This window comes from Acartia tonsa, chromosome 11, assembly GCF_053477335.1.
Source record: "Acartia tonsa isolate MP-2025a chromosome 11, ASM5347733v1, whole genome shotgun sequence".
In the NCBI taxonomy this organism is placed as follows: domain Eukaryota; kingdom Metazoa; phylum Arthropoda; class Copepoda; order Calanoida; family Acartiidae; genus Acartia; species Acartia tonsa.
In genome coordinates, this window is record NC_137270.1 from 4,623,838 (window position 1) to 4,650,848 (window position 27,011).

At 32.5% G+C, this 27,011-nt stretch overlaps 1 protein-coding gene and 1 long non-coding RNA gene across 40 annotated transcripts in view; one reads left to right on the forward strand and one right to left on the reverse strand.

Annotated features, from left to right (window-relative positions):
- LOC145332316 (uncharacterized) overlaps positions 1 to 11,050 on the forward strand; it is a 31,619-nt gene extending 20,569 nt beyond the window's left edge. For 7 of the 39 annotated variants that reach the window (XM_080177284.1, XM_080177289.1, XM_080177286.1 and 4 more), the window contains exons 28-30: positions 413 to 475; positions 1,720 to 1,758; positions 3,053 to 4,177. In XM_080177284.1, coding sequence (XP_080033410.1) covers positions 413 to 475; positions 1,720 to 1,758; positions 3,053 to 4,120 — 1,170 coding nt within the window. In that variant the 3' untranslated portion in view covers positions 4,121 to 4,177. Of the gene's footprint in view, positions 1 to 412; positions 476 to 1,719; positions 1,818 to 2,000; positions 2,118 to 2,328; positions 2,505 to 3,052; positions 4,178 to 10,093 lie in introns of those variants that run through there. The other 32 variants (XR_013884150.1, XR_013884154.1, XR_013884136.1 and 29 more) reach the window with 25 other exon arrangements.
- A 4,334-nt stretch (positions 11,051 to 15,384) lies between these two features.
- LOC145331815 (uncharacterized) lies at positions 15,385 to 20,904 on the reverse strand. The gene is made up of 5 exons (XR_013883913.1): positions 20,801 to 20,904; positions 18,987 to 19,032; positions 18,564 to 18,632; positions 18,143 to 18,189; positions 15,385 to 17,658 (listed from the first exon to the last, which is right to left on the reverse strand). It is a non-coding gene; the product is annotated as an uncharacterized LOC145331815 (long non-coding RNA).
- Positions 20,905 to 27,011: the final 6,107 nt, after the last annotated feature.

Here is a 27,011-nt window from a genome sequence, read left to right on the forward strand (position 1 = left end):
TAGGTACTTAAATTACTATTTATATAGTAATAAAACATCTCTTATTGAAAGGTCCTTGAATAGTTTGTCTGTGTTGTGGCCTCCTCCTAAATTTTTAGCATTTTAACTAATGCTTTAACTATGTATTTACAGTTATTACACACAAATTTTTGTATTACAAAACAAATTTCATAAATTAGATAAAATATGGATCATGGAAAGAAAACGAAGTAGCCTGTTTCTTCGTATTTTCACAGTATCTTTTCTCCTACTTCTAGCCCCTGCAGGGAGTTCTAACCCTGCTGTGCAATTAATAACATTGATTTACCAAACCTAATCTAACATAACCTTTCAAAAACTTCTGTGAAAATACGATGAAACCCACTACGTCGTTCTCTTTCCATGATCGTAAAATGTTTTTTATTTATTTTAGCAACAGTTAACACAACAACAACAGTACAATCAAATGGCCTTAAACTCCAATATTATGCCGCAGGTTAGTTTAGTTTTCCAACAAGACCGTAGACGTCCATAATTGCGCGGGTAATGGATTTATTATATTACTTGGATCTTATGCAAGAATATCATGTACTTAATATAGTGAAAGAGGACTATCCACGAACCAGAGCAAGTGATTCTAAGCATCTTCCAGCATTGACCTATAGTATTTTTTTAGTAAATATACTAGGTATATGTTTAATATTTGCTTTATCGACTAAAAAGTTAGGTTTCACCATGGTTTTATATGAAACAAACTTTGAAATGTTAAGCAATGTTTGGTGCAATATCATCGAATGTTTTGATGAGTTCAAACTGTTAACTAAAAGCTTTGACACAAAAGTATATTATTGTAATTAAAAATGTATATTTAGAAAAAGGGTTGGTAAATTGTAAACAGTTTAATTAATGTACTTTTGCAATTCACAACATTTGATGCTTTTCTGCAGTGTTATTTTATTTTGTCCTTTGAACTCAACAAAGCATTCGACGATATTACTTTAAAAATTGCTTTACATTTTTAAAGTTTTTTTCATATAAAACCAAGGTGAAACCTTACTCTTTAGTCGATAAACAAATATTAAACATAATCCTAGTATATTCACTAAAAAAGTACTATGGGTCAATGCTGGAAGATGCTTAGAATAACTTGCTCTGGTTCGTGGATAGTACTCTTTTTAATGGCTAAAATCACCCCCCCCCCCCCTCCCCTTATTAACCAAATTTCCTCCCCTCCTACTTTAATAAGTGATGTCCATGTTAGCAACCTAAATTGACGAAAATTTTTCTCCTTTCTTAATATCCTCATATATTCTATATCCATTGCGCGGGTGCACTTTTAATAGCCTTGCTGTACAAACAAACATTCTAAATTGTAAAGAATACTGAATGTTTGAAACAGAAAGTTATTTTTCTTCGTTTACCTATCCTTGGGTGCGTGAACAACAAGAAAATTTGTCCATTAGTACGACCCGTCCCTTTTTGATTTTTATACGGAGGGGTTAGTTTTTTCTTTGTGCCCAGCACCTGCGTGGGGCCTTAGCCATTTGGGACCTTATGCCTGTTGTGCCTTAACCCTAAGCGACTACCTTATTCTGAATATAAACTAAACACAAACATCCCAAAATCTACTGCTTTATTTTATTTTTTAATTGGAGTTCTTTGCTTGAATGGTTACTTTGAGAGGTAAACCATCAAACATCACTTTTATCATTATCAATAACAAGGACAATACAATTTCAGAACGGCGTGGTGAACCAGGACATGAGGTCACAATTCTACCAGGGAAAATTCAATATCTAAATAGTTATATTATTTAATATTTATATTTTACATACATAGTACCTTTACTCAAATATTTTCCTTGGAGCGAGGGGGGGAGGGAGGGGGAGATTTTAAAATTTTATATCTTAATATTTTTAATTTTCCTTTTTTTTCTATACTACAAATTTTGGCTGTCATGTACTATTCTTTTTCAGTAACTTTTCCCTTCCTTCCCAATTAATTAAAAGAAAATTTGTCAGTGCAGTTGTTTTATTTACACATGATAATGATTTAATCATAAAGCATTTTAGTTGAATTTTAAACATACAGTATTTATTTAAATAGTCTCTGGAAAAAGTAACTCTTTCTTTCTTCATGTTTTAAGCTCTTTGAATATTTTAGAATAATTTAAATTTGATAGAACCTTTTAAGATATTTTGATTGGTTCTTAGTAAGTTACATGGATAAAGCAAGTCACTGTTACATTTATCATACTGTTTATGAGTAGCTTTACAAAATTTAAAAAAAATAGGAAATATACCTATCTTACAGAGAATACCTTTATTGGCTAAAAAAACAACCCAATAGGACATGGGGGTTACTTTTTTCCCTAGGCTCTATACAGGACTTGGCCTAATTGTACATGTTATTTACATTTATTTATCATGCGTTTGGTTTAAAGATTAGCTTTTGAAAAGTTAATGATCTTGTAAAGTCTTTGATATTTGTATAGGGACATTTTAAAAAATAAATCAATTTTAGTAAAATTTGTCTTAGTGCTTGTTTGGTTACCAGATAGTTTTATTTTTTTCTGTTTTGTTTTTATTTTTTGGTTTATTTTTTGTTTGGTGGAGGTTTTTAAATATTGGGGCTCACTAGGTACATTTGAAAGCACTCATATTCTATAAAATACTTAGTCCGGTTTGATAAGATACTAAAATCAAGTTGACTGAATTGACTTAAAATTTAGCCCTTAATTAACCCCATAATACAAATCTTTGATATTTTCTCATTCTTAATGCTGCGCTACTTATAGACATAGTTGTTCTGCTTTTGCACAAAATGGTTAAATCTGCACCAAATTATCAATTAACACCTAAGGACAGGGATAAATATTCTGATAATCAAAACAGGTCAAACAAAGATTACCTACATACTGAATAGTGTTAAGGTTATAACACACATATCTATTTTGAATTCATTAATGTACTAAAATCTTTGTCTGCCCTGTTCTCAATTTTAACATTCTTTTTCCTTTTTAAAACCTTTATTTTTGCATGACTAACATTTTTATATTTGAAATATTTTTCCACAGCAGTTGCCCGACAGTGAAGAATTATTCAAGGAGGAAAGTGTCAAAAGCTCTGTGCAAGTCAAGAAAACAAAACCTGTTACAAAGAAAATTAAAGAAAAGGCCTGTAATAAACCTAAGGAAATATCCAAAGCAACCAAGAAGGAGAAAGCTGAAAAGAAAACAAAAAATGCTACAGCTGAGAAACCTAAGAAAAAAGATAAAAAAGCTACTAATGATTTTGTTGAAACAAATGCTTCTGCCGAAAAAGTAAGTGTAAAGAAAGATATAAAGCCCAAGAAGGAAAAGGTAGTAAAAGTTGGTAAGGCTAAGACAGCCAATGTTTCTGATAAAGTATCAAAGGATGTTTCTGTAACAAAGGAAAAGAAGAAAGTGACTAAAAAGCAGAAGAAAGTAGAAGATGACAAAACCACTATTGAAAGTAAAGAAAACATTAAGGATCAACCAAACAAAGAGAAAATCCCCAAGAAAAAAGCTGAAAAGAAACCTAAAGATGCTTCTAAAGTCACCAAGAAAGTAGATCCTAAAGATGGAGCTACAGTCAAAAAAATGACAAAGAAAGCTGAAAAAATGCGCAAAGCTCTGGAAGAAAAAACAAACATGGAATCTTCCCTAATTAAACTCAATGATGAGACTGACTTTAAACAAGATAAGAAAGGGGTTAAACGCAAATTGGATGATGACAACCAAGCCCAAAAAAAGAAACCTAAAAAGATGAAAGAAATTAAAGCAAAAGAAAATGCGCCGAATGACAGCAAGATTGAAATTGACGCGGTCAAAGCAGAAAAATTCAAATGCTTCTACTGCAAAGAATTAAAATCCAAGCCGTGTCGTTCTGAACTTTACCGTCATTATGGGAAGAAGCACCACATGAAAGATCTTGTCCAGTACGTGGAATCTAACAATCTCTCCGAGGGCACAACATGTAAAGTTTGTGGGGAAGTGAGAAAGACAAAGCATCAACTTATGGACCACATGGCCCTGAAGCATGGATTAATTGAGCAGTTTCTCCCCATGGAAGCTAGAATTACTGATAATTCTCCTGCTAAAAAAGTAGTTACAAATTAATACATTAATCTCCCAATTAAGAGGAATTAATAAACTATGGACACAAGTTAAAAAAAACTAAAAAGTTGTTTTTTTAACATTGTACACTTTTATCACTTATTCTATATATTAAACTAACAAGATGTGTGTCTGTAGGTCCATTCCGATTTCATATTAAATGGTTGGAACATTTAACAAATTTCAGGAAAGTTTAATATTGGTCTACGACAGGTTTTAGGCTATTTAGAGGGGGAGGTTGGGTAACTCCCTTAAAAGTTGACCCAAATTTTTTTTCATTTTTTAAGATAAAAGTAGACATGCTTCGTACCTTTACTTTGATCAAAGCCCCTAGAGACTAGGAGTGAAACCACTAGCTTGATCTTTATGTACCTGTCTATTTTAATTTAGTGTGATTAAAAAAATTATTGTAAATATGAATTATTATTGTACAATTTCGTATCTTAAAGGCATTTAGATTTCCCGGTTCTATTTTTAGATATTTCTTTATATTTGACAATAATAGATAAATAATTTTCCTGTGTGGTTTTGAAACCGATTAATATCCGCCGGATTAGAACCAGTTCTAAGCCACATTGAAAAAAAGTATCGTATTATATCCAGCTTTTTACGAATATAAAAATGTACAATCAAAATATTAAAAACAGTTGCTAGCCCTTGTTTTCGGCATCTCGGGACTAACTAAACTAATTATAATCTTATAATTGTACATTTTCATATCTGCGGAAAGCTTTTTATAATACGATGAATAACTATTACAAATTCTGGTTGGTAGATTTTTTGCTAGTGCTCTATCCCTTTTTTGAAAACACGGCAAACATTTTTTATATGAATATTATTTCATTTGTTATTTTATTTATGCAGGGGCGTCCAAGCTTTTTATTTTTTTTTTGGGGGGGGGGGGTAAAACTTTGGAAGGGGTGGGGTAAAATGACGCGCGAAGCGCGCCGTAAATCCCCCCCCCCCCCTGAAATCTGTTGGTAGGGGTAATTTAATAATGTAAAAAGATACCTACCTAATAATGAAATACTATTAAATATTTAGGAGTAAAAATGCGCCAAAAGTTTTTTTGTTAGCGATTTTTTATTAAATAAATACCCCCTTCTTAATGGTTGTACCCCCAAGGAAGGGGTAAATTTTAAATGGGGGGGGGTAAAATAAAAAATATTTTGGAGTAAATACGGCACCCCCAAATTCGTTTTTTTTTTGGGGGGGGGGGGTAATAGCCCCTTTACCCCGCCCTCCCCCCTTGGACGTCCTTGTTTGAAAGGGTTACATAAACCATTGTAAAAGTTTAATAGTAACTGAATAGTAAACAAAAACATGTATCTATCGTTTAAAATGTAAAGACAGTCTATTTATTTTGACCTGATCTGATGCAAAAATGGATTAAATCTGTCCGTAGTTCCCTGATAATAAACTGAGATCAATACTTAATTTTTAATACACTCCGATCCTAGGGATCCACAATGTATATAATATTATTTTCAACTGATTTTGTGGATGGGCTACACCCATCAACCCCTTCCCCCGAACAGTTTTTCTAATGGTGTCTGTCACGTATCTGACGCATAAGCAGTAAATCAACGGATTTAGTTACCACGTGCTTTAGCAAACACAGATTTTTAGATGAAAACATAAAATATTTTTACTCACAACTTTTAAGGATCGGACCCCAAGAAATAGATTAATTATTGATAGGGGTAAGAAGATTTATTTGCAACTTTGATTGGTTTTTGGTTAAATGAAGGGGATATGGTGCCATAAAAAATGTGTTAGACATTTCTCAGAAAATATGAAACTTAATATGACTTAAACGTTTTATTTATATGATTCTCTCATTTAGCCGTGTAAGTGTTGACTTAATAATATGTGATCTAAATTAAATAGTTTTTTATTCAATGACTGAATTATTTATTATGATAGCCCCTAAAATTATTTCTCGTTATGCTGTTTAGAATTCATTATATTATGACTAAATTATGTGTTTTTAATTATAATATAATTTGATAAAAATAAATATTAAAATAATGTATTTATATGTTTTGCTTAAATATTATTAGTTTGGTGTTTGTGATGCTTAGAAATATGTTTTGTGCTTTTCTTATTTTTGTTTTTACTCATAGATTTATTTTTCACTATTTTCAAATTTTCATGAGAAAATATTTTCTCGTATTCATTCGAATCCGGTGGATAGGAACCGGTTCTCATCCATACGAAAAATTATGTCAAGCATCGTATTTTATCCAGCTTTCTACGAATATAGAAATGTACAATCATAATATTAAAACCAGTTTTTTCAACCGGTGCCTTCGGCACCACGGGGTTAAAAAACTAGTTTTAATATCATAATTGTACTTTCTATATCCGCGGAAAGCCAATTATAATACGATGCGAGAAATAACTATTATACTTTTGAGGTATTTTTTTAGTGAGGGAGGGTACAATGGACTGTAAATTACACTAGTTCCCTTAGTTTACTAACCACGTTATCTTTTAGATGGGTCAAAAACATTGTGTACTTGAATTCTGAATGGCTAGTTCCAAATAAGTTGTGTCCAATCTTTTTAAACAATAATTTTAGTTTACTGAAGGGATAAATTTTCTTACAATTGGGGGTGTACATTAATTTATCGTTCATTGTCTTATCCTTAAGGACCCTTCGTGTTTTTTTGTTGATATTTCTTTTTAAATTTGTTTGCAAAATTGAAAAACTTGGCAAAAACAAGTACACACCGATCGTCTTTTGTACTTCATATTCATTAAGCTATAAAAATTGGAAAGAATTTTAATAAATATATAATAGATTTGAAATCTGGATAAAATTTTAAGGAATTTTTATAAAATTCGTTTTTTGTATAATTCTTTATCTATAATCGCAAATACAAATTAAGTTAAATAATTTTGACATCTGTGATTGGTGGATTGAAAACTATCTGCGCCCTGATTGGAGAAGCTTAAGTGACGTACATCATTCAATTAATTAGAGCGCAGGTAGTTTCCAATCCACCTATCCTATTAATTGGTCAAAATTTATTAACTTAAATTGGATTTGCGCTTTTAAATAATGAATTATATAAAAAACGAATTTAATAAAAAATTCTTAAAATTTTATGCAGATTTCAAATCTATAATATTCATTAAAATTCTTTCCAATTTTTATAGCTTAATATTCATAGCCAAAAATAATCAAAAATATTAAGTTCTTTTAAAAAACTTAATAAAATGCAAATAAAGGCGGATTTGATTTATCACAATTAGAAAGAAGATCAATATACCATTCATTATGGTATCTCCAGGTATCTTAAGGGAAAAGACTATGGACGATAAATTGATGTTCATTTCCAATGTAGATAAACAAATTACTCCTGTAGATCAAAATTATGGGTTGAAAAGTTTGGACAAAATCCAGGGTGACCACCAAGTACGTTATGTTCAATATGTTCATATTGAACACCATTATAAGTTTTTTTGGTACGTTTTTGTACGTTATTGGTTTTTGTGTTCAATATGAACATTTCAGCATACGTTATTGTACGTTTTTCTGTAATGTATGATTAGTATTAGAAATCATTAATATATTTGTATTTCTTAAATACTATTATAAAAAAAATTCTGCGCGCTTCGCGCGCCATTTTACAAATTTATCCTGGGATCTATGACGCCATTGTGCAGCTTCCATAAAATAACAATACTCCAATCAAACACTTTAGTAAATATCAAAAAAAAAATCCTCTAATTACAAACCTTACCAGGACAAATGAGAAGTTACACTTTAAAGGAGTATTATATTTGTTCATCAGTTAGCGAGATATTTTTTAGTTAATTTTTGTGTTTTCATGTACTATAGGAATGTTCTCATACCTATAGGAATGAGATACCTACTATTTTTATAATACAAAGTAGAACGATGTGTGTCTGTATATCCGTCTGTCTTAAGCTTAAGATCTCGGCAATTGTTGAACCGATTGGGTTTTACAATTCAGGTAATATACCTACTGGTCTTGTTGTGGTTTTAGGCTATTTATTTGGGGTTTGGGTCAACCCCAACTCCCCTACAAAAAATCAAAAAATCCCCCCTCCAATAAAAATTTTCTATTTTTTTGAATTTAACAAGTAGGTAAGTGGGGTGGGGAAACTCCATTAAAAAAAAACCCACTCGTTTTTTTTTCTTTTTAAACGCGAAGCTTTTCTATAATTAGGGTCGGTCTGTACCGACCCTAATTATTAATTTAGTTAATTTAGGCATGTTAGAATTAACCTATTGATTTCAAAATTTGCATGGTGATTCCTTTAGTAGTTAGGTACGATTTAGAAAGCGTAGCAACTCTATAATCGTTACTAGTATGTACTTACGTCCATTCTAAACATGTTGATTTACTTTTTAAACAAAAAAATTTAAAATGATCTATTCATCCGATTGTTCTGATTTTTGGTATATTGATTCCTGGGACAACAAAGTATAATGTTATAAGGGAAGAAACTCTATACCTAGTCATAAAAATGTAAGTATGTCCATAAACATTATCCTGTATTAAGCAGTTTTTTCAATTTACTTACATTTTTGCTTCGACTCTTATACATTATTATTCTGATTATTCAGTACTGACACTATACAAGTGTTAATGTCCGTATGTCCTACCGTTTCAGTGCTTCGCTTTTATGGATGTTGTCATCCTTGTTTTTTTTTACAAATTACGAACGAACAATTTTATACCTATAAGAGGGGGACTTTCAAATACCTCTTTGGGTGACGCCCCTAAAGGCTAGGGGCAAAGCTGCTGGAAGATTTAATCGTACATAAATAGATGAATAAAAACTTCATTATGAGGTAGGTACTTTTTACATGATTAAATTGGGGTAAATTTTCTTAGGGGAGGTAATTAAGTGGGGGTAGTTAACACCCAAAACAGATTTCAGGGGGGTAGAAAAATTGCCAGCATGCTTCGCGTGCCATTTTACCGTCCCCCACCCCCTCACAAATTGAGTTTTTTTTTATACCCCCCTCCAAATATTAAAGGTTGGGCAACCTTGGATTAGTATACTTCTTTCTATATATACTAGCGGCTACGCCTCTAGAGGCTTCTAGAGGCGGGGGGGCGGGCACTTAAGGAGAAGGGAATTGAATTGGAAAACCCAATTGCTTAATTTAGATTATAAAAGAAAAAGCAAAAAAAATATTTGGGAGGGTGATTTTTTTAGGGGGGGAGGGGTTGACGCCCCATTTTAATTTTAGTTTTAAAAATTTTTAAGGGGGGGTAATTTTTTTCTAGGGGCGATTTCTCTTTGGAGGGTGGTGGTACTCCCCCAAAATAGTTATTAACCTTCCCGGGACCTATGAGAAGTTACCCAGTTAAGTTATTGAAAGGAATATGAAGGGCAGAAAAATAGCCTAAAACCATACCCGATCTCTTTATAAAAATGTAATAGCCTATAACCATCTAGGGACCTATAAGAAGCTTCCATATAAAGGAGGACCACATCGGTTCAGCAGTCAGCGAGATCCTTCCCTACAAATAAAAAAGCTTACTACTATAATATAATAGGATATCAATTCCCTGAAGAGTAGATCCCAATCAGTTCATCATTTACTGAGATCTTAAGCTTAAGACAGACGGAAAGACATTGTTCTACTTTGTAATATATATATATATATGTGTGTGTGTTTTATGGTACGTTATTGTACGTTATTTTTTTCAGAAAATGTACGTTATTGTGTTCATTGTAATTTTTTTTGTAGTACGTTATTTTCAATATTAATATCAAAAAGGCGGTGGTCGCTCTGAATCAGTTTGAAATCAACCAATTAAAATTCAGAACCCAATCTTTTTAAGCAAATGAATAAAAACGTGGTTATAAAACTTTGGGTACCAGTGTATTTAACAGTCCAATGTCCCCTACCTGCCTTTGCATCCCAGTATCACCATTCAAATACAATTGTTTGTATTTCTCAAGATATTGAAGTAACACAATGTGCAGATGTACGGAGGCGGGGGTAGCTCAATATCCCAACAAGATTACAACACAATCCTTCAGTATTCTACAAATAAGAAATAAACATTTATGCTAGTGAAACATACATCAAGTAAAGAGTCGCGCCTCTCTCAAAAATATATAGAAGTTTCGGGTATAGTCCCATTCATAACAACTAATCTTAAGGGGCGTTTCGTCGTATTATCACAGTAGCTTTTCTCCTATTTTTAACCACTTGTGAGGAGCCCTAACCCTGCGGAGCAATCGACTAACCTAACTTAGAACAACCTATTAAAAGCTACTGTGAAAATAAGACGAAACGCCTCTCAAGAGGCGTTGTCACGAAAGGGACTATACCAGAGGTTTCATTCAATACTAATAATAAATATTTATATATCATAAAAATGTACAATGTCTGTCTGTCTGTTTATTCTACTTTAGATCTCTCAAACGGCTGGATAAATAGACTTATATTTGTAATTAGGTACAGCATTGGGCAAAAAGCTTAGTTCGGGACACCTGTCACATTTCCAAATCAATTTTGTTTTTGTGATTTCTAATATCTATGTATAAAAGTAACTGGATGAATGTCTGTGTGTACCGAAGGACCACGCTAAACCATGTCTGTTCTCCTTTGCATTCAAGTTTTTTTATAGGTCCTGGGAAGGTTTATTTTTAAGAAAGGTACAACAACCCTTTAAAGTTAAATCTGAACAAGTAAATTAGGGGTATAGCCACTAGTTAAATATAAAAGTTTTATTTTTGTCAGTGTTTTATTTTAAAGAATGTATTTTTCTAGATTATTTATTCTTTTCGACCTTTTTTAAAATTACCCAGAAACCCTTATTTATAACTTTTATTTAAATTTATTTGTAAAAAAAAATACTCGTACATTTCTGTGCTCGTTAATAGTGATATTATTAAAGATATTGATCTTTTTATCAAATATAACTTTAAAATCAGACTTGTTTTTAATTGGATGGAGATTACTTTACATCAATGTTTTACGTGTTGTAGGTATGACTCCTACTAAGATACTTTCCAGTATTGCTTCAAAACGGATTATTATCATCTGGATGCAGAAAAATCATGTATAGTTTCTTATTACAGTTAATTTTCTACGAATACTAAAACAAAATTATAAATCATTACCAGTTTTGTTAGCCCTAGCCTTCGGCCACTCGGAACTAACAAAATTGGCTTTAATCTTATCTATAATACCTACAAAGTAGAATGATGTCTGTCCGTCCGTCCGTCGGAAGCTTAAGATCTCGGTAACCACAGAACAGATTGGATTATATTCTTCATGGAATATACGTACTGGTCCTGTGGTTGTTTCAGGCTATTTTCTTGGGGGGGGGGGGGGGGGGGTACATAAAGTACATAAATTTCAGAGGCCGGCGCAGTCGGCAGGAAAACGGCGGCGGATCTTTATGAAATTTTAATATGTTATGTAGACATGGGAGAAAAGCTTAAGTTTAAATTTTAACGTGTCTAAGTCAAAAATTGCGGCCACAGGAGTCTTTTAAAGATTTCTGGAGACCTGGAAGATCAGGACCTGCAGGATCATACCTGGAACCTGAAATTGACTTAAACATCTGTATTTCATATCAGGATGTACTACTAGAGGATATTTTAGTATTTTGGTAAGATAAAATGCTTTGTTTTAGTCAAAAAAAATATTTTTGCTCTTTACCTGGATGACCCTGCCAGGTTGGCTGGCATCCTGTGCCCGCCAGGATGAAGATATTCAAAAAATTCCAACTCAGTTATGTGTCATACCCATTCTTAAAAAGTCACGCAGTTTGGGCTCTTTATCTTTCACACACAGACAATGAGATAGAAAAAAACGGAAGGGGGGGGGGGGCGTTCAACGCCCCCCCCCCTCCCCCCCCCGACCGTTAAGGGTTAATCTTGGCATAAACATTGTAACTTAGACTTAAAGAAAGCATTTGGCGATGCTCGTGAGTTATAAATACAATGTGAAACTAGGACAAACATAAATATTCATGAGTAGCAAAGCTTATTGTAACAAAGTCGTATAAATACATTTATTTAAATGTAAGAAATATTACAAATATTAAAATTCAATATAATAGCTTAATATATACATTAGAATAAAAATCATGAATTAAATGAAAATCGATTAAGGGATGGATAAACAGAAGATAATTTAATATTTCTTCAAAATTCAATGCTATAATTATACCTAGATTTATCCATCCATCAATTTCGTAATTTTAAAAATGAATAGAAAGAGAGAGAATAGATATAAATTGTTTAAAACAAACATTTATTATTGCTACGGTATCTTTAATAAGTTTAAAGACTATTCTAAAACAAGACAAGTTGAAGAAAAAAATTTATATTGTAGAAGTATGTTCAACCAGAAATTCTTAATGTTTAATAGTTACGACTAAATATAGATTAGATATGAATCCTTATATGATAGTTAGGGTGGGTCGATTTTGGAATTTCATATGGAATCTAATAACAACGGGCGCGTGGGGGGTATAAAATGTGCCTGCCCCCTTATAAAAACAAAAATTGAAACTCCTTCAAACACAGGCATGTTGCATATCAAAATGACCGCATTGAAATGCTGATTACGAATCTGATAACTATTTTTATAAATATTGCTCCTAGTTCAAATAAAATCTCATTAAGTACCTAAAACAGCTGAGTTAGTCATACCCGTTTATTTTGGTTGGTTATTTGAAGATTATTTCAGACTGAATCAATATTTTCCAAAACGGTTTTAGATTCGTAATCAGCATTTCAATGCAACATGCCTGTGTTATGCAACATGATATGCAACATGCCTGTGTTTGAAGGAATTTCAATTTTTTGTTTTATAAGGAGGCGAGCACATTTTATACCCCCCGCGCGTCCGTTGTTTACAGATTACAAGACCCTTTTCAAGTTTCACAGGGTTTTATATTGGCCCAGTAACCATTGCCAATGTGTAGTAATGTGAAAATCTAAAAAAGCTTGCAAATCGACCCACCCTAATGATAGTTTAGGATGTTTGTCTGTCGTTGAACCGATATGGTCCTCCATTACAGCGCAGCTTCTCGTAGGTCTTGGGAAGGTTTTTAAATATTTTGGGGTATAGTCCCTTTCGTGACATCGCTTCTTATGGGGCGATTTGTCGTATTTTTTACAGTAGATTTTTTTCCTATTTCTAGCCCCTGCGGGGGGCTCTAACCCTGCGGGGCCAATTACCTAATCTTGTGAGGCAATCACCTAACCCAATATAACCTAACCTAACCTAGAATAACCTATAAAAAGCCATTTTAAAAATACGACAAATCGCCCCATAAGAAGCGATGTCACGAAAAGGACTATTCCCATATTTTGGGATCGAGCACCACAAAGCTCTCAAAAACAATTTCTTTTAACTTTTTCTTTTTAAATCTAAAATTAAAATAAAGGGTCAACTTCCAAACCCCTGCTACACCCAAGTGTCCCTAGATGCCTCTAGGGGCGTAGCCACTACTACAAAAATAAATTGTAAGTATATAAATGTTCTATGTCAGATCTGACCCCTTAGAATAAATGCCATGTTTATTGTTTATGGGGATTTACCCCCAAAAATTGTTAAGAACAAGGGGAAGTGGGTTTGGGGACTATTAAAGCTAGGCTCTAGAAAAACACACACTAATAATATGATTCAAATAATTGTTTAAAAAGTTCTACATATTGAATATTCAACATCTAAATTTGCGAGAATTTTAAAAATGTTAAGAATATATAATGCTTAATTAGGGGGAGATATTGCAACCTAAAGAAAAACTATAAATTCCGCATATTCAAAAGTGTAAAAATATTTAAATACCTTATATGTTGATACTAAGAGAGTATAATATTAATATGAATATAAAAACAATGTAGTTACAATACTAGAAACTTTAATTCGCAAAATATTTTACGACACAATACTTTTAATTCAGATAAAATATTCTGCACTGAAAATACTTTCTTTATGAGTATAATTATGAATAAATAAACTTTAAATTTCAAAAAATAAATTGATTCAAAGTGGGTAATGTATGTCTCAAAACTTCACCCCTGGGGTAAAATAGGATGAGTTGGGGATATGGGGGGAGGGATGGGGGGGGATTTTCACCCTACTAGAGTTTGTATTTGGTAAAAACTCCAGTAACGTATGAATTTGTAATCAAAAAGATTGAGAAAATAACAATTAAGAACATTTTTTAAAATGCAGTATTGGAGTAAATAAAATTAATATATGTACAAAACTTTAATTTTAAGCTGATTTAAGTTACATTTGATCAGTCAGTTTAATTGCATATTTAAGTACTAGCCTACAGCTCACGTTGTTCGCTGGTCTGTAATGCTCTTGAGAATATTAAATATCCGTACTGGAAAGGTAAGGCTAATGCAATTATTAAGGTATAAAATCCGATCAGTTAAGAATTTGTAGAGAGCCCGATCTTTCAGGGTTAAGACAGAAAAATTATTTTATGTTTGCTGACCAATGCACGTCTACTCTAAGTATAATATTGTCTGTCGGTATATCAGTAATGCTCTTAAATAATTTTCCCAGCTTTTATCAAAGATATTTTTGTGTAAAGATTCACTATGCATCATTACTTTATATGTCAGTCTGTTGTGCACCCTTTTTGCTTTCATTTGCTTTGCCTTTTGTTTTTTAAATTTAAGAGGTTCTATAGTTATGGATGTTGTCATCCTTATCTACCTGTTAAATGTTAGTAGCGAAGTCAATTAATTTAAATTTAAAAAGTTTTATTCCACACTTAGTCCGTTATTCCGTCTAAAGTGCTCTGAAATAAATAGAATTACTGTAGGGAAAATGTTTATTTTCCTTTCTGCTATTTAATATAGAAGATTTTTTTTTGAGATCAATGTACTTCTGTCCGCCTATCCGTTGATCAATCAGTACTGCACATAAACACAATTTTATTTTCTGATATCAAAGACTACTAATATTTTGTGTAAAGATTTGTATGACCACTGCACTGATCATCGTTCGTCTGTCTGTCGGTTATGCCGCGTTTTCTTCTTTTTGCTTTTGTGTTTTTACTTTTACAATTTGGAACTTTGTTACTTATGGATATTATCATCCTTGTTGATAATTTTTAAACTCAGGGATCTTAGGAAATAATGTTTTATATTTATTTTACATCCCCCATGATGATAAACAAAGGTAAGCCTTCTGTTGATTTAAAAGTTTGAACACTTCTTGTTTAGAACTGACGAAACACTGATTAAGTTTTTTAGTCAAAGTAGTTACTAAACTTTGGTTAACAGTGTAATTTACAGTCATATGTTACCTCCTTCCCTGAGGAAAAGAAATTTTGTAATTGAAATTATCCTTCTTACTCTATAATTCACTCTAAAATATTTGTTTTCTCTGCTGCTATAAAAATTGGATGGCTTAAATTTTTAATCAAGATTATAATAGACATTTGTTATTAAAATTGCTTATTGCTTATTTATAATTCAAAATGTCCGTCCGTTCGTCTGTTGGCTAGGATTAGAGGAAAAAGTAATTTTCTCATTTGCTATTCAATGGCTGAAAATTGTGTAATATTCCCTACAAAGCTTGCCAGTATGGACCTTATTTATTGGTCAGTTCGTTCATCCAGTAAGAGGGAAGGAAATGGGGTAAAAGAGTTGTATAGATAGCCCTATCACCATAACGTTAGGATGTCCAAATAAAATAACTTTTATTTAAGCTATTAAATGACATATTTACTTAAATTTTTGCTGAAATCTAGATATTTTCTCTTTTAAGTGCAGTTACTCTATATTTCTTAATGTTCTTTAGTAGAATTGATTAATGTTTCTCTTTTATGGATTTTGTCATCCTTGTTAATGTTATTAATTATCAGAGATAATTACTCTTTTTAAATACTCTCGCTCTTTGCCTTACAAATTTTATTCTCTTATTCTTCAATTAAATGTTCATTTTTATTATCTCTTCAATTTCTCTCTCCCCCTCTCTCTCATTCCCCCGTTCTCTCTCGGTCTCCCCCCCCTTCTCTTTCTATCTTTCTCGCTCCCTCTCTTTTTCTCTTTCCTCTCTCTTTCTCTCTCTTCATATACGTTACACATAATGATTCGATTACTATGACTTACGTCTTACGTTAGAATATCTGTTTAATATATATTTAATCAATAATTATTAGTTTTATATTTACACCCAATGTAACAATACACGAATTAACGTTTTGCTCCATTTTTTTATCATTTTTTAAAGATTGAAATCCTTATATTCTTCATTTCAATTTATCGTCCTCAAAGGGTTGAAATGTTTAGTTTAATATCTGACCGCATTACAGGGGTGTCGCATGAATCATTTCATTTTAAAACTAAGTTTTCTTAGATTTACTATATTATAAATTTACGTTTTCTGTTTTTGTAATAGAAATCAAATACTTCAATGTTATTTAAATAGCAACATGAATTAAAAAACTGAATTTATGATGCTAAAAGTAGAATAATGGGTCTTAACGTTTTGGTCAATGAGAGTTTAATAGGGATTATTGGAGCACTATGAGTTTTATACACAATATGTTTGGAAGATTCGAGCTCGATTATAGACGTTTATTTCCTATATAGATCTGTCATGGATCTTGATGCAATAAAGCAGGCCGTTTTGTACATGTTAAAAATTGGAAGATTTCATTAAATAAAAGTTGTCGCAAATATACTTAGTAAATAATTAATAACAATATTTTGGAAAAAGTCTAAAATAGAAAAGGATAATTCTTATTGCCCAAATGCGTGGGTTCAAAATTTAACAGAAGGCGTGCCTTTAATTCTTTAAAGACCTTTTTCGTATTTCAGCCTTAATTCCATAATTTTGTACCCTCTTTAATTTGTGTTTATAAAAAAATGTATTTCAACATTAACTTTATGTACAATTAAAATATTTGAAATAAGCACCTTTTTTTGTTTTCATTTTAAAAGTTTATTAGTATAGAATAAAAGTATCCTAAAATTATTTTAAAACATCTTAACTATAGCATATTAAAAAAACCACCCCTCCCTACTAACAATTAACTTTTAGTTACAAGTTTAAAGCTTAAAAATAATTGAAAATTTCATATTTAGCGACGAAACTGTTACTTTTGTATTAAAATCTTCTATTTGTGTTTATTTGAAGTTAACAGATTTTAGAAACACGCAAAGTTTGTTCTATAAAGCTTATAGGGTCAATATTTGATACATATCTTTTATTTTTAATTATTCATGTGTTTATTTCTTAAAAGAGGATTTTTATATTTGTTTTATAAAATTCTTGTTTTTGTAAAATAGTTTTTTTTTCATTTTTAATTTTCTATTAGTTGCAGTAAATTTTTACTTTTATTGGCACTATGATAAAGTATTTTGCTGTTTTTTTCTGAGATTTGGATATTCTTAAATTGATTTTCTTTAATACTTAGAATGTTGCTTCTTTTGACAGGATTTGGTAGATTTTCTGCTGATGAGATTCTTGCATTGTTTAAATTTGGCTTGATTATTGTTTATTATCACATATTTGAAAAATTATTTATTCTGCTGCTTACACCGAATTTCTACAGACAATGTGATTTTAAAAAATAAACTACAGATTAAAAATAAATTTCAGTAAAAATACTTTTATAAGAGTAACAGGATGTCCTTCTGTCTGTCTGTGTATACTGTGAGATCTTGTTATCTACTGTATACTTTCTCCTTTAGTTAAGCTTTGTAAAGGTCCAGGGGAGTTTTTTAGCTATTTTGGGGTTGGTACCTTTACCCCTCTAAGAGAAATCGCCCCTTGTAGAAATACCGCTAAAAAAGGATTTTATAAGGTTTTCATTTTTAAAACTAAAATCTTAAAACAAGTGCTACTATAGGGGATTCTAAAGGCGACTCCGCTAGTTTAAGCTAGCTCCGAAGGGACTTTGGCCCAGACTGTTTTTGTTTATGATTTTTGTTTTAATATTCTTATTGTTCAGTATAACTGAGAACCGGTTCTAATCCAGCGAAAATCAATCGGTGTAGAAGCCATACCGGAAATATTTTATTTAAAATCACCCTTTAGTCTGTTTAGATCACATTTTCTTTGGTAAAATTGAAGCGCCCTGATCAAAAAAGTACAAGGGATATGAAATCAAACAAACATGGATGACAACATGTAAAAAGCTCCAAAAATAGAGATAAGGACAAACGAAAATTATCATTTGTCGATAGTCAGAACTTAATGAAGAATACAAAAAAAATGTATGTACTTTGGTAGCAAAAAGACTTAAATTCAGAGTTTTAGGACCTGATTACAGAGATGCTTAGCTTATAACGTTGTACTTTGTTGTCCTATGAATCATTACTTTAAAAAATAGACGAATAAGCTATTTATATATTTCAAAAAAACTGTAGTAAAAAAAGTAAAAGCTAAAATAATTGATTAGAATTTGTCTAAAAAAAAATCTTTTTTGTTCCGCATAACATATCCCCGTGCCTAGCTATGTGGCCGTCACCATATTTGAGAATCTGTAGTACAGCTTAGTCAGGGCAACGATCCAGAAACCTAAAAATATGATTATTGTAGATCAGTTTTTACCTCTTAAAAACCCTCTAAAACCCCCCACCCTCCCCCCCCCCAAAAAAAAAATCATGCCAATTTCTTTAAAAAGTCAGATAATTTTAGTACATATCACCCGCCCACCACTCCATCCAACATGAGGAAAAATTTTACCCCTAAACAAATCTTTTACCCTTCCCCCCATTACATCGAAATTACTCAAGAATAAGACAATGTACGATAAATTAATATACAATTCCCCATGCGGATAAACAAGATAACCAATTCTATTAATTCTATGGGACAAAAATTTTGGGATGAAGATTCATCTTTTGTCCAGTAATTCTAATTTTCTCTTACCTGAGAATAATATTGTGCATGAAAGAAGAACATGGAAAATTGTTATCTAAAATATAGATAGATAGATAGAAAAATAGATAGATAGATAGATAAACAATCTGACAGGCATATAGACAGACAGACAGATAGATAGATAGGTAGATAGAGATAGATAGAGATAGAGATAGATAGATAGATAGATAGATAGATAGACAGACAGACAGAACAGACAGACATAGAGAGATAGACAGATAAACAGGCAGACATACAGACAGTTAAATAGATTAAATCCCGACAACTAAATAGACAGACAAAAATTTTCTGAAATTTTGGAATGAATCTTGTTACCTAAAATAAATATAATCAACTGTCTAGAGACAATAATCAAAGATGGTGTAGTATAGATAATAATCCAGGTAGAAATTGCGGCCTGTCATACAAATTGTGGCGATTTTGGTTTTAAATTAAGTTATTAGTATGTCACATAAGCTTAATGATAACAAAAATATTTTGACTCTTAAATTATATTTATGCTCAAACCTTTCTCAAATCTTCTTTCAATTCTATTCCTACCTATTCTGTGTTACAGACATACAAACAGACATAATTCTATGTGAATCGTAGACTGGTGTTGGATAAAATCAGGGCTTGGCAGCTGCCTGTAAGCCTCAGGGAAATCAACCCTTCACAGTTTTAAAAAACAGCTGGAAGTCTACACCAGACAAAAATGGCAATAACTTATTTCAAAAAAAATCAAAGCATCCAAACGGGTTTAAACTTTTGGCCTAATCGCAGCTGATGCTCGGTTGCCGAGCCCAGGATAAAATTTGTTAGAGAAAGGAAAGATAAATAGAGACAACGATGGATAGATAATGACACAACAGACTGAAATTTAAATAGAAATTGCCATCAGAAAATAAATTAAATCATTTTAAAAGAGAGAAAGAGTTCGAAATAGAATAACAAGAATTAAAACATCCATAAGTATTTAAACACAAAAAAGTCTACACTGAAGTATTATAGGAAGTCTGATGGACAAATTACTTTAAGGTGTAGATACTCCATAATGTATTATCTACGAGTTGGAAAAAATAAAGTTTTAATACTTTTGGCATAACAGATCTGTATTAAACAGATAACTACTTCCAATGACCTTTTTCGTCTGCTAGCAAATTGTTTTCTACTACTAGGCTGTGTTAATATTCCCAACACAATTGGTTGAGTTTCAAATGCCTAATTGAGAGTCTGCACAAGGCCATTGGGATATGGAAATACAGTTATTTAACCCCTTCCAATCTTCACAAAAAATATCCAATTTTCTCTATAAAAATTAATTGACCATCAGACAAATAATTAATTTATAGATTGGATTATAATGCTAAATGTGAAAGAGGAATCATCACACAAAAATTACCGTACGACCGGACAGACGGACAAAGTCAAAAAGTAGTTTTGCGCATAAATTAATTAAATTGTGGAGTAGAATAAGAGAGAGAAAAAGGAGACTTAGTCCCAAAGGTTCAGCCATTTTCCCAACAGTTGAACTTGATCAAAACTATAAATGAATTGCCAGCCAACTAATTTTAGAGCTCGCAACCGCTCGTCAGCTGTCTGGTAAGCCGGAGGGATATCAACCTTTTACAGTTTTAAAAATTAGATGGAATTCTAAACCGGACCCAAATATATATGGCAATCACTTTTTTTCTAAAACTTTCAAATTATCTAAACGGGTTTGAATTTGAGGCTTAGTCTTCCTGACATAATATGCTTCATAAAAAGAGTTCTTAGAAAATTTACTATTTCATAATTATTTTGTTGGTTTAAAATTGTTTTACCTTTAGTTTGCCTATTCTAATCGGTAGTCCAATAGAGGCCATTTTTAATAAATATCTGAAAATAGCACTTAAGATACTTTTTTATGGTTGGAATAATTTAAATAAGTGTTGTAGCATCATTTTTATCAACGTTACAATTACCTATTACGTTTACAATTGAACCACGTAAAAAGTAAAATTTATTTTTAAAATAAAGTAGACTTCTCAAAATACTTGCGGTTACGCCTCTAGAGGCCTCGAGCACTCGAGGGAATTTGATGGGAGAAAGTCGACACACCACAATCTGTTTTAGCTTTCAAATAAAAAAGATATTTCTTAAGGGGGTCACTTTTTCTAGGGAAGATTTCTCTTTAGAGGGTAGCAATACCCAAATGGTTCTGATTCTTCCTTGCACCTATGAAAAGTTAATATAAAGGAGAACTATATCGGTTCAGTGGTACACACAGAAAGATAGACATCCTGTTACTTTTATCTTAAATATTTCTGAACAAAATTATAAACTGCACAACTAGCATACATAAAAAAAAACATATTTTAGCATATTTTTAATTTATGTCGTAAAGATATCAAAGTTTATATTAAGATAAATCAAAAATGTATATTATTTTGTCTTTAAAATACTTTGGAATTTGTCTGGAAAAGGTTCTGAACACAATCGGCCATTCGGGGACTTAAAAACTTTGGGTGATTTATGATAGATTTGCACAAAGTTCTAGTGTCCAAAATTTTAAACTTATAATTTTAAACTGGACAAGGGGTTTGTTTATCAAAAATAAGGGGTATATTAATTCATCCCCTATTGTTCCATCTCTGGGAATTACTTTTTTCGATACGTTAAGAATGAACAAGAATGTCCCTGTTCATATAATTTTTTTCTTTTAATATCATCTATTAATAAAATTGTTCTTGTTCATCCTCCTAACCCTAGCTAAAAGCTTAGGTGTGCATTAATTTCCACACACATGTGTATCTCATTATAAAATTATTGCTTTGCTTCAGGGGGAAAAGTAGAACAACCACTTCTTATTTTAGTTTTTTAAAATGTATAATTTTTATGGGTGGAGGCATATTTTCGGGAGAGGGAATTTTTCACTTGGGCGATTTCTCCTGGACCTATCTAAAGCTATACTGTAAAGAAAAACTATATCTTTTCACAGTGGTTAACGAGATACTTTGAATACACACACACAAACAGACATCTTATTACTTTTAGATAAGGAATTTGCCTTTTGTGAATATGAAACACTTTAATTAAGTAATCTCTCGATCAGTCCTTCCAATCTAAAAAAAAAACTTCCCAGCTAGACCAGTCTACCTTTGCCTTCAGAGTCATTCATTCTCCTAAATTTAGTTAAAATACTATGCGGAAATGAATACACACTATTTAGTTGTGATACTATGCGGAAGTGAATACACTCTATTTCGTTGTGATACTATGCGGAAATGAATACACACTATTTAGTTGTGATACTATGCGGAAGTGAATACACACTATTTAGTTGTGATACTACTAAAAACCTTCATCTTTCACTTTGTTTTATTTTTCTCTCTTAGAAATGCATCCAAAACTTTTACACAGTCCATTTCAAACTTTTAAGGGGGAGAATCTCAAATTTTCATTCGGAGCAAAAATCATTCCACCATCTTTTAGAAGCGTATCTACTCTATTACTAAGATATGTTCTTTTGTATGTCCATATTTACTACATTACAAAGTTAAAGTACTATTGCTTTAAGGTTTAGAGATTGTTTTATTATTTTATTTGCAGATTATTTTATTCTATAAAATTCTACCATTTTTCTGTTTTTGTTAGTGAAGCTACTCTAGAATTCACTTTTTTTGTCCGTCAATCATCAATGCTATTGTGGAAATGTGATTTTCTTGGCTACTATTTCTACATATCTAGTTCATATATTGTTTTGTCCGTCTGTCTGTCGGTCATACTTCTAAAGGCATAACCCTCATTTTTTAAGGTTTAGTGTTTTTTGCACATTCTCTCTCTTTTTTTTGTCCGTTTGTCCTTTTTATTATTACCGTCTTTTTCTAAATAAACATTTGCCCATGGGTGTAAGCCTTGAGACTGTATTACACCCCATCCCCCTCTCACTCATTTCGCACGCCACTGTTTCTAACCATTACTTAATTTAAGCAAACTATGGTTCGAGGGGGTTGTTTAAAAGTTATACATTAACAAAATAAGAGATTTTCTCAACAATATTTCTTCACAAGATGAATTTTGCTACAAACAACTTTGGAAGCAATGCTATGTTATATAGCTATGTAGCGAAGCTATTCTAAAAATCTACCATTTAAGGTAGAGTGGTTGCTGTTGTTGTTTTGAAGATTTAGTAGCTAAGCAATCCAGTTAAAACTGTTGGCATTCTATGGATATGAGGAAGGAAAAGGCTGTCTATTTCACTAATCTCCAAAGTTTTATAAGAACGTTTTCTTATTCTTTGGATTAACAACTTTGGGGAGTTTTAGTGAATTTTGATTTGCTAGTTCATACAGTTGTGGTATTCTCCATTCAAGTTTATGCATTTCCATCCCTGTCCACATTCCTATACTTCTCTGGCTGAGTCAGACCGCCACTATACTCCATCCTGCTGTGTTGAGGGACTAGTTGATTTTATGTAGGCCTTGTGAGAACATCTCTCCACCAGCTTACACTTGGTAGACTGTATACCTATATGCTAGGTTGTCGACAGTCTTAGTCCCATATTCCTGTGCACGTGGTTTTCTGTCCTGTACAGAAAACGAGACGTCCAAGCCTTTAATTGATATCATATTTAAATATATCCTATAATAATAATCCCATTAATCTGCCTATTCTTAACCAGTTTAATTGCTTAATAAATATTGTATTTTTTAGAAATACCTTTGTTATATTATTGATATTTAATTGTGTCGAAGCTACTCTATACTCGTATTCCGGTCTGTCTGTACATCCCCTCATACGTCATTTTGGCGCAGTCTTGTCTACCACTCAATTTTTGAGGGGGGAAGGTATAGATAATTATTAACGTACAGACAAAATCAAACTGTAAAGTAGCTTCGATTGCAAAGTGAAATTAATATTTTCCTGATAACTAAGTTTATTCACGGAAACAGTTTATAGTAACAATTTGTTACAGAATATCGCTAATAATTATTTCGTGGCAAACTGCCAAATAAAGATAAAAAGGAACCCGCCTTTTATTTTCACACTAGTATTTAATTTCACACATTTCCATATTTTCTCCCTAAAACAGGAAGAAAGGGATACTCCCAAGTTCTTAAAAAAGTTCGTGGTAGACAAAGCAGTGTTAACGAACACTACACTCCAGCACCATGACCGATAATGCCAAGAAGGGGGATGATAAAACCAAAACTTCGCCGGCTCCGTCGGCTTCGGCCATCCCTGATAACACGCAGCCGCAGTCAGACCCGCTTTCCCCTGAAAAAATCAAAGAACTCATAACAGAAGCGTTAAATGTTAAATTAAACGAATACTCGTCACATTATAGAGATATAATAAAACAAGAATCCGAGATTATGAAGCTCGAAATAGAAACAAAATGGGCAGGGTTTAAGGACACGGAATCACATCGCAGATTACTAGCCGATACCGACATCTTAGACCTAAAACGTAGGGTATCAAAACTCCCAGCGGACGGAAATCTAGGCCCATTGTTTGCGGAAAAAACGTTAAACGAAAGTCTCAACACGACTCATTTTAACACCATAGGTGATGACTCAATTAATGCCACCTTTTATGACCGGCTATCGGTCCAACAAAGGATAAACGTGACCGAATGGGTCGCCAAGGATAGAATTACAGCCCCAGGTTGTATGGCTTATTCAATTGTAGGCTTTGTAGGTCCGGCGGATAATGACAATTGGATGAATGTAAGAGAAACTTCCCTAACGGAATACGAAAAAACCTTATTAGAAAGGTTTCCCTTTATCCCTGATAGGATTAAGTCGTTAGAGCCCCTCCGTAGACCTACACGGTCTGCACCCAATGTAGCAACAAGACCCGCTACAAGAAACACACCAGGCACACCCGCGACGGCAACAACTAGCGCCGACGACGATGATTTTATTAAAGAATGCTTTATTAAGGGACAAAAATGGGATTCCGACTTTGCGAGGGATGCCCCTAGGTGGGACGGCAGGGCCGACTTTGATAATTTCTTTTCTAATTTGTGGAGGGTTGCAAAGACATACAGAATCTGTGACCCAATCCTTTTTAAGGATATTTTATATCAGCGAATTTATGACTCTAGAGGGGAACGATTAGGTGACCTAATTACGCCTGAAAGAAATCAGGCCTTATCTGCCTTAAGTTATTACCTGATGATCAGGAGGCTGGTCACTCCTTTCTCGGATCCAGAAGTAGCCTCGCAGTACTTCTACAACCTAAAACAGGAGACTAATCAACCCCTTGACACCTATTTTGAAAACAAACTTAGGGTGTTCAAACTCATGAATCCTGGCATCATACCTAAAAAGAAGTGGAAAGAATTCTACCTTAACGTTAGCAAAAATCTGCTGTATACCAACCTTGCCATGGACATGGCCAATTATGTTGAGAGTATGCAATTTTTGGACGATTAAAACGCTTACTTAAATAAACTTATTAACCTCGGACAAAGATACGTTAATTGGGACGGGTCTGGCCATATTAGCAAGGAAAACCTTTCGGCTTGCTATTCCCAAGCCATGGAAATGTTCCTACCTAAAAATTCTGCGGAAACGAAAAACAACCCATAATCAGCATTATTGAAGATAATACCCCCACTAACACGGCAGTGTATAAGGAAAACTTAACCGAAGAACCTGACGAGGTTCCTTCTTGGGTAGACCATGAGGATGATCCTATTGCTTGGGATCAAATCGAGGGCGTCATAGGAGTCTTTAATGGGAGGAGTAAAAATATTAAATGCTGGCATTGTAATATCCCTGGCCATGTAGTGCAGAACTGCAACAAAAAGAAAGCTGGGGAGCCCCCACATCCTGAGTCCCGCTTTGGTAAAACACGAAGTAAATTCACCCCACCTAGAAAAGCTCCAGGTAATAGTAATAAAATACCTGAGCAGTATGCGCGTAAAACTATCAACCAAATGGATCAGGAAGCCAGCGATGAATCTGAAATAGATAAACATGTACAAGCGATTGTTAAAAATCACGTCCATTATATGTAAAAAATAAATGGATATATGCGATATTAATTGTCCCTATCCTAGAAAATAAAAATTGGCTGAATGAATTTCATATTTTGATATGAAAGATAAACAAAATATCCCATGTCAAGTTAAACTTGCAAATTCCTTAATATCAAATATCCCTTACCAGGCAATGCTTTGGCGCGAAAAAATAAAACAAATTGTTATTATTAAGTATGACTCAGCAACATAAAATGAACTCCTTCCCCTCCTTTCCCTATCCAACTGTAACAGATACAGGAAATTGGGGGAAATAGGGAGGTAACCTGAGGAGCATTTCACATGCACTTAATATTTCCATTTTTTAAAATTTAATAGTCTTTATAAAGAAGCCAACAAGTGAATACCTATTTTCTATTTAGTAGTATTTATTTTTGATATCGCATGATCTATTTAAAATGTAAATAGCGTATATTTTTAAGTGTATATACATATGAATCTAAAATATTTGAATTCGATTTTTAACCGCTAGGGGACTATAAGCAAATTATCTGCATATAAACAATGATTTTAGAGCTAAAGCCTCAATATCGATTTTATTTGAAAGTTGCACATTTTTAGTTCATTGTTCAGCAATTATGTATAACAACGGATTTGTATGGGTTAATATCATTGTATTTTGCACAGTGACAATAATAGAACTATATTTAATTTATTATGTATCCGAAAGATGTCGCCTCGAGTGCTACCGCGGTCCATATAAATAGGGATCCATATAAAGGGGGGGGGGGCTACTGGAAAATCTGTATAAATACGAGTGAATATCCAAATCTAATTCAGTTGTTCAAAAGATTTTTAATTATCTTTTCCACTCTGATTTTTTGAGCTGCAATCAAGCAGCATTTAAATAAAATTAAAAACTTAAATCACCTAAACGTGATTAATAAAATCTTAATTTATTTCAATTAATATTTGATTGAATTATTTTTAGCTGGAAATTAAAAAATATTTTAGTTCTATTAACTTCCGCTAGGATAATCAGCGGAATAAAGGGCCACTATATA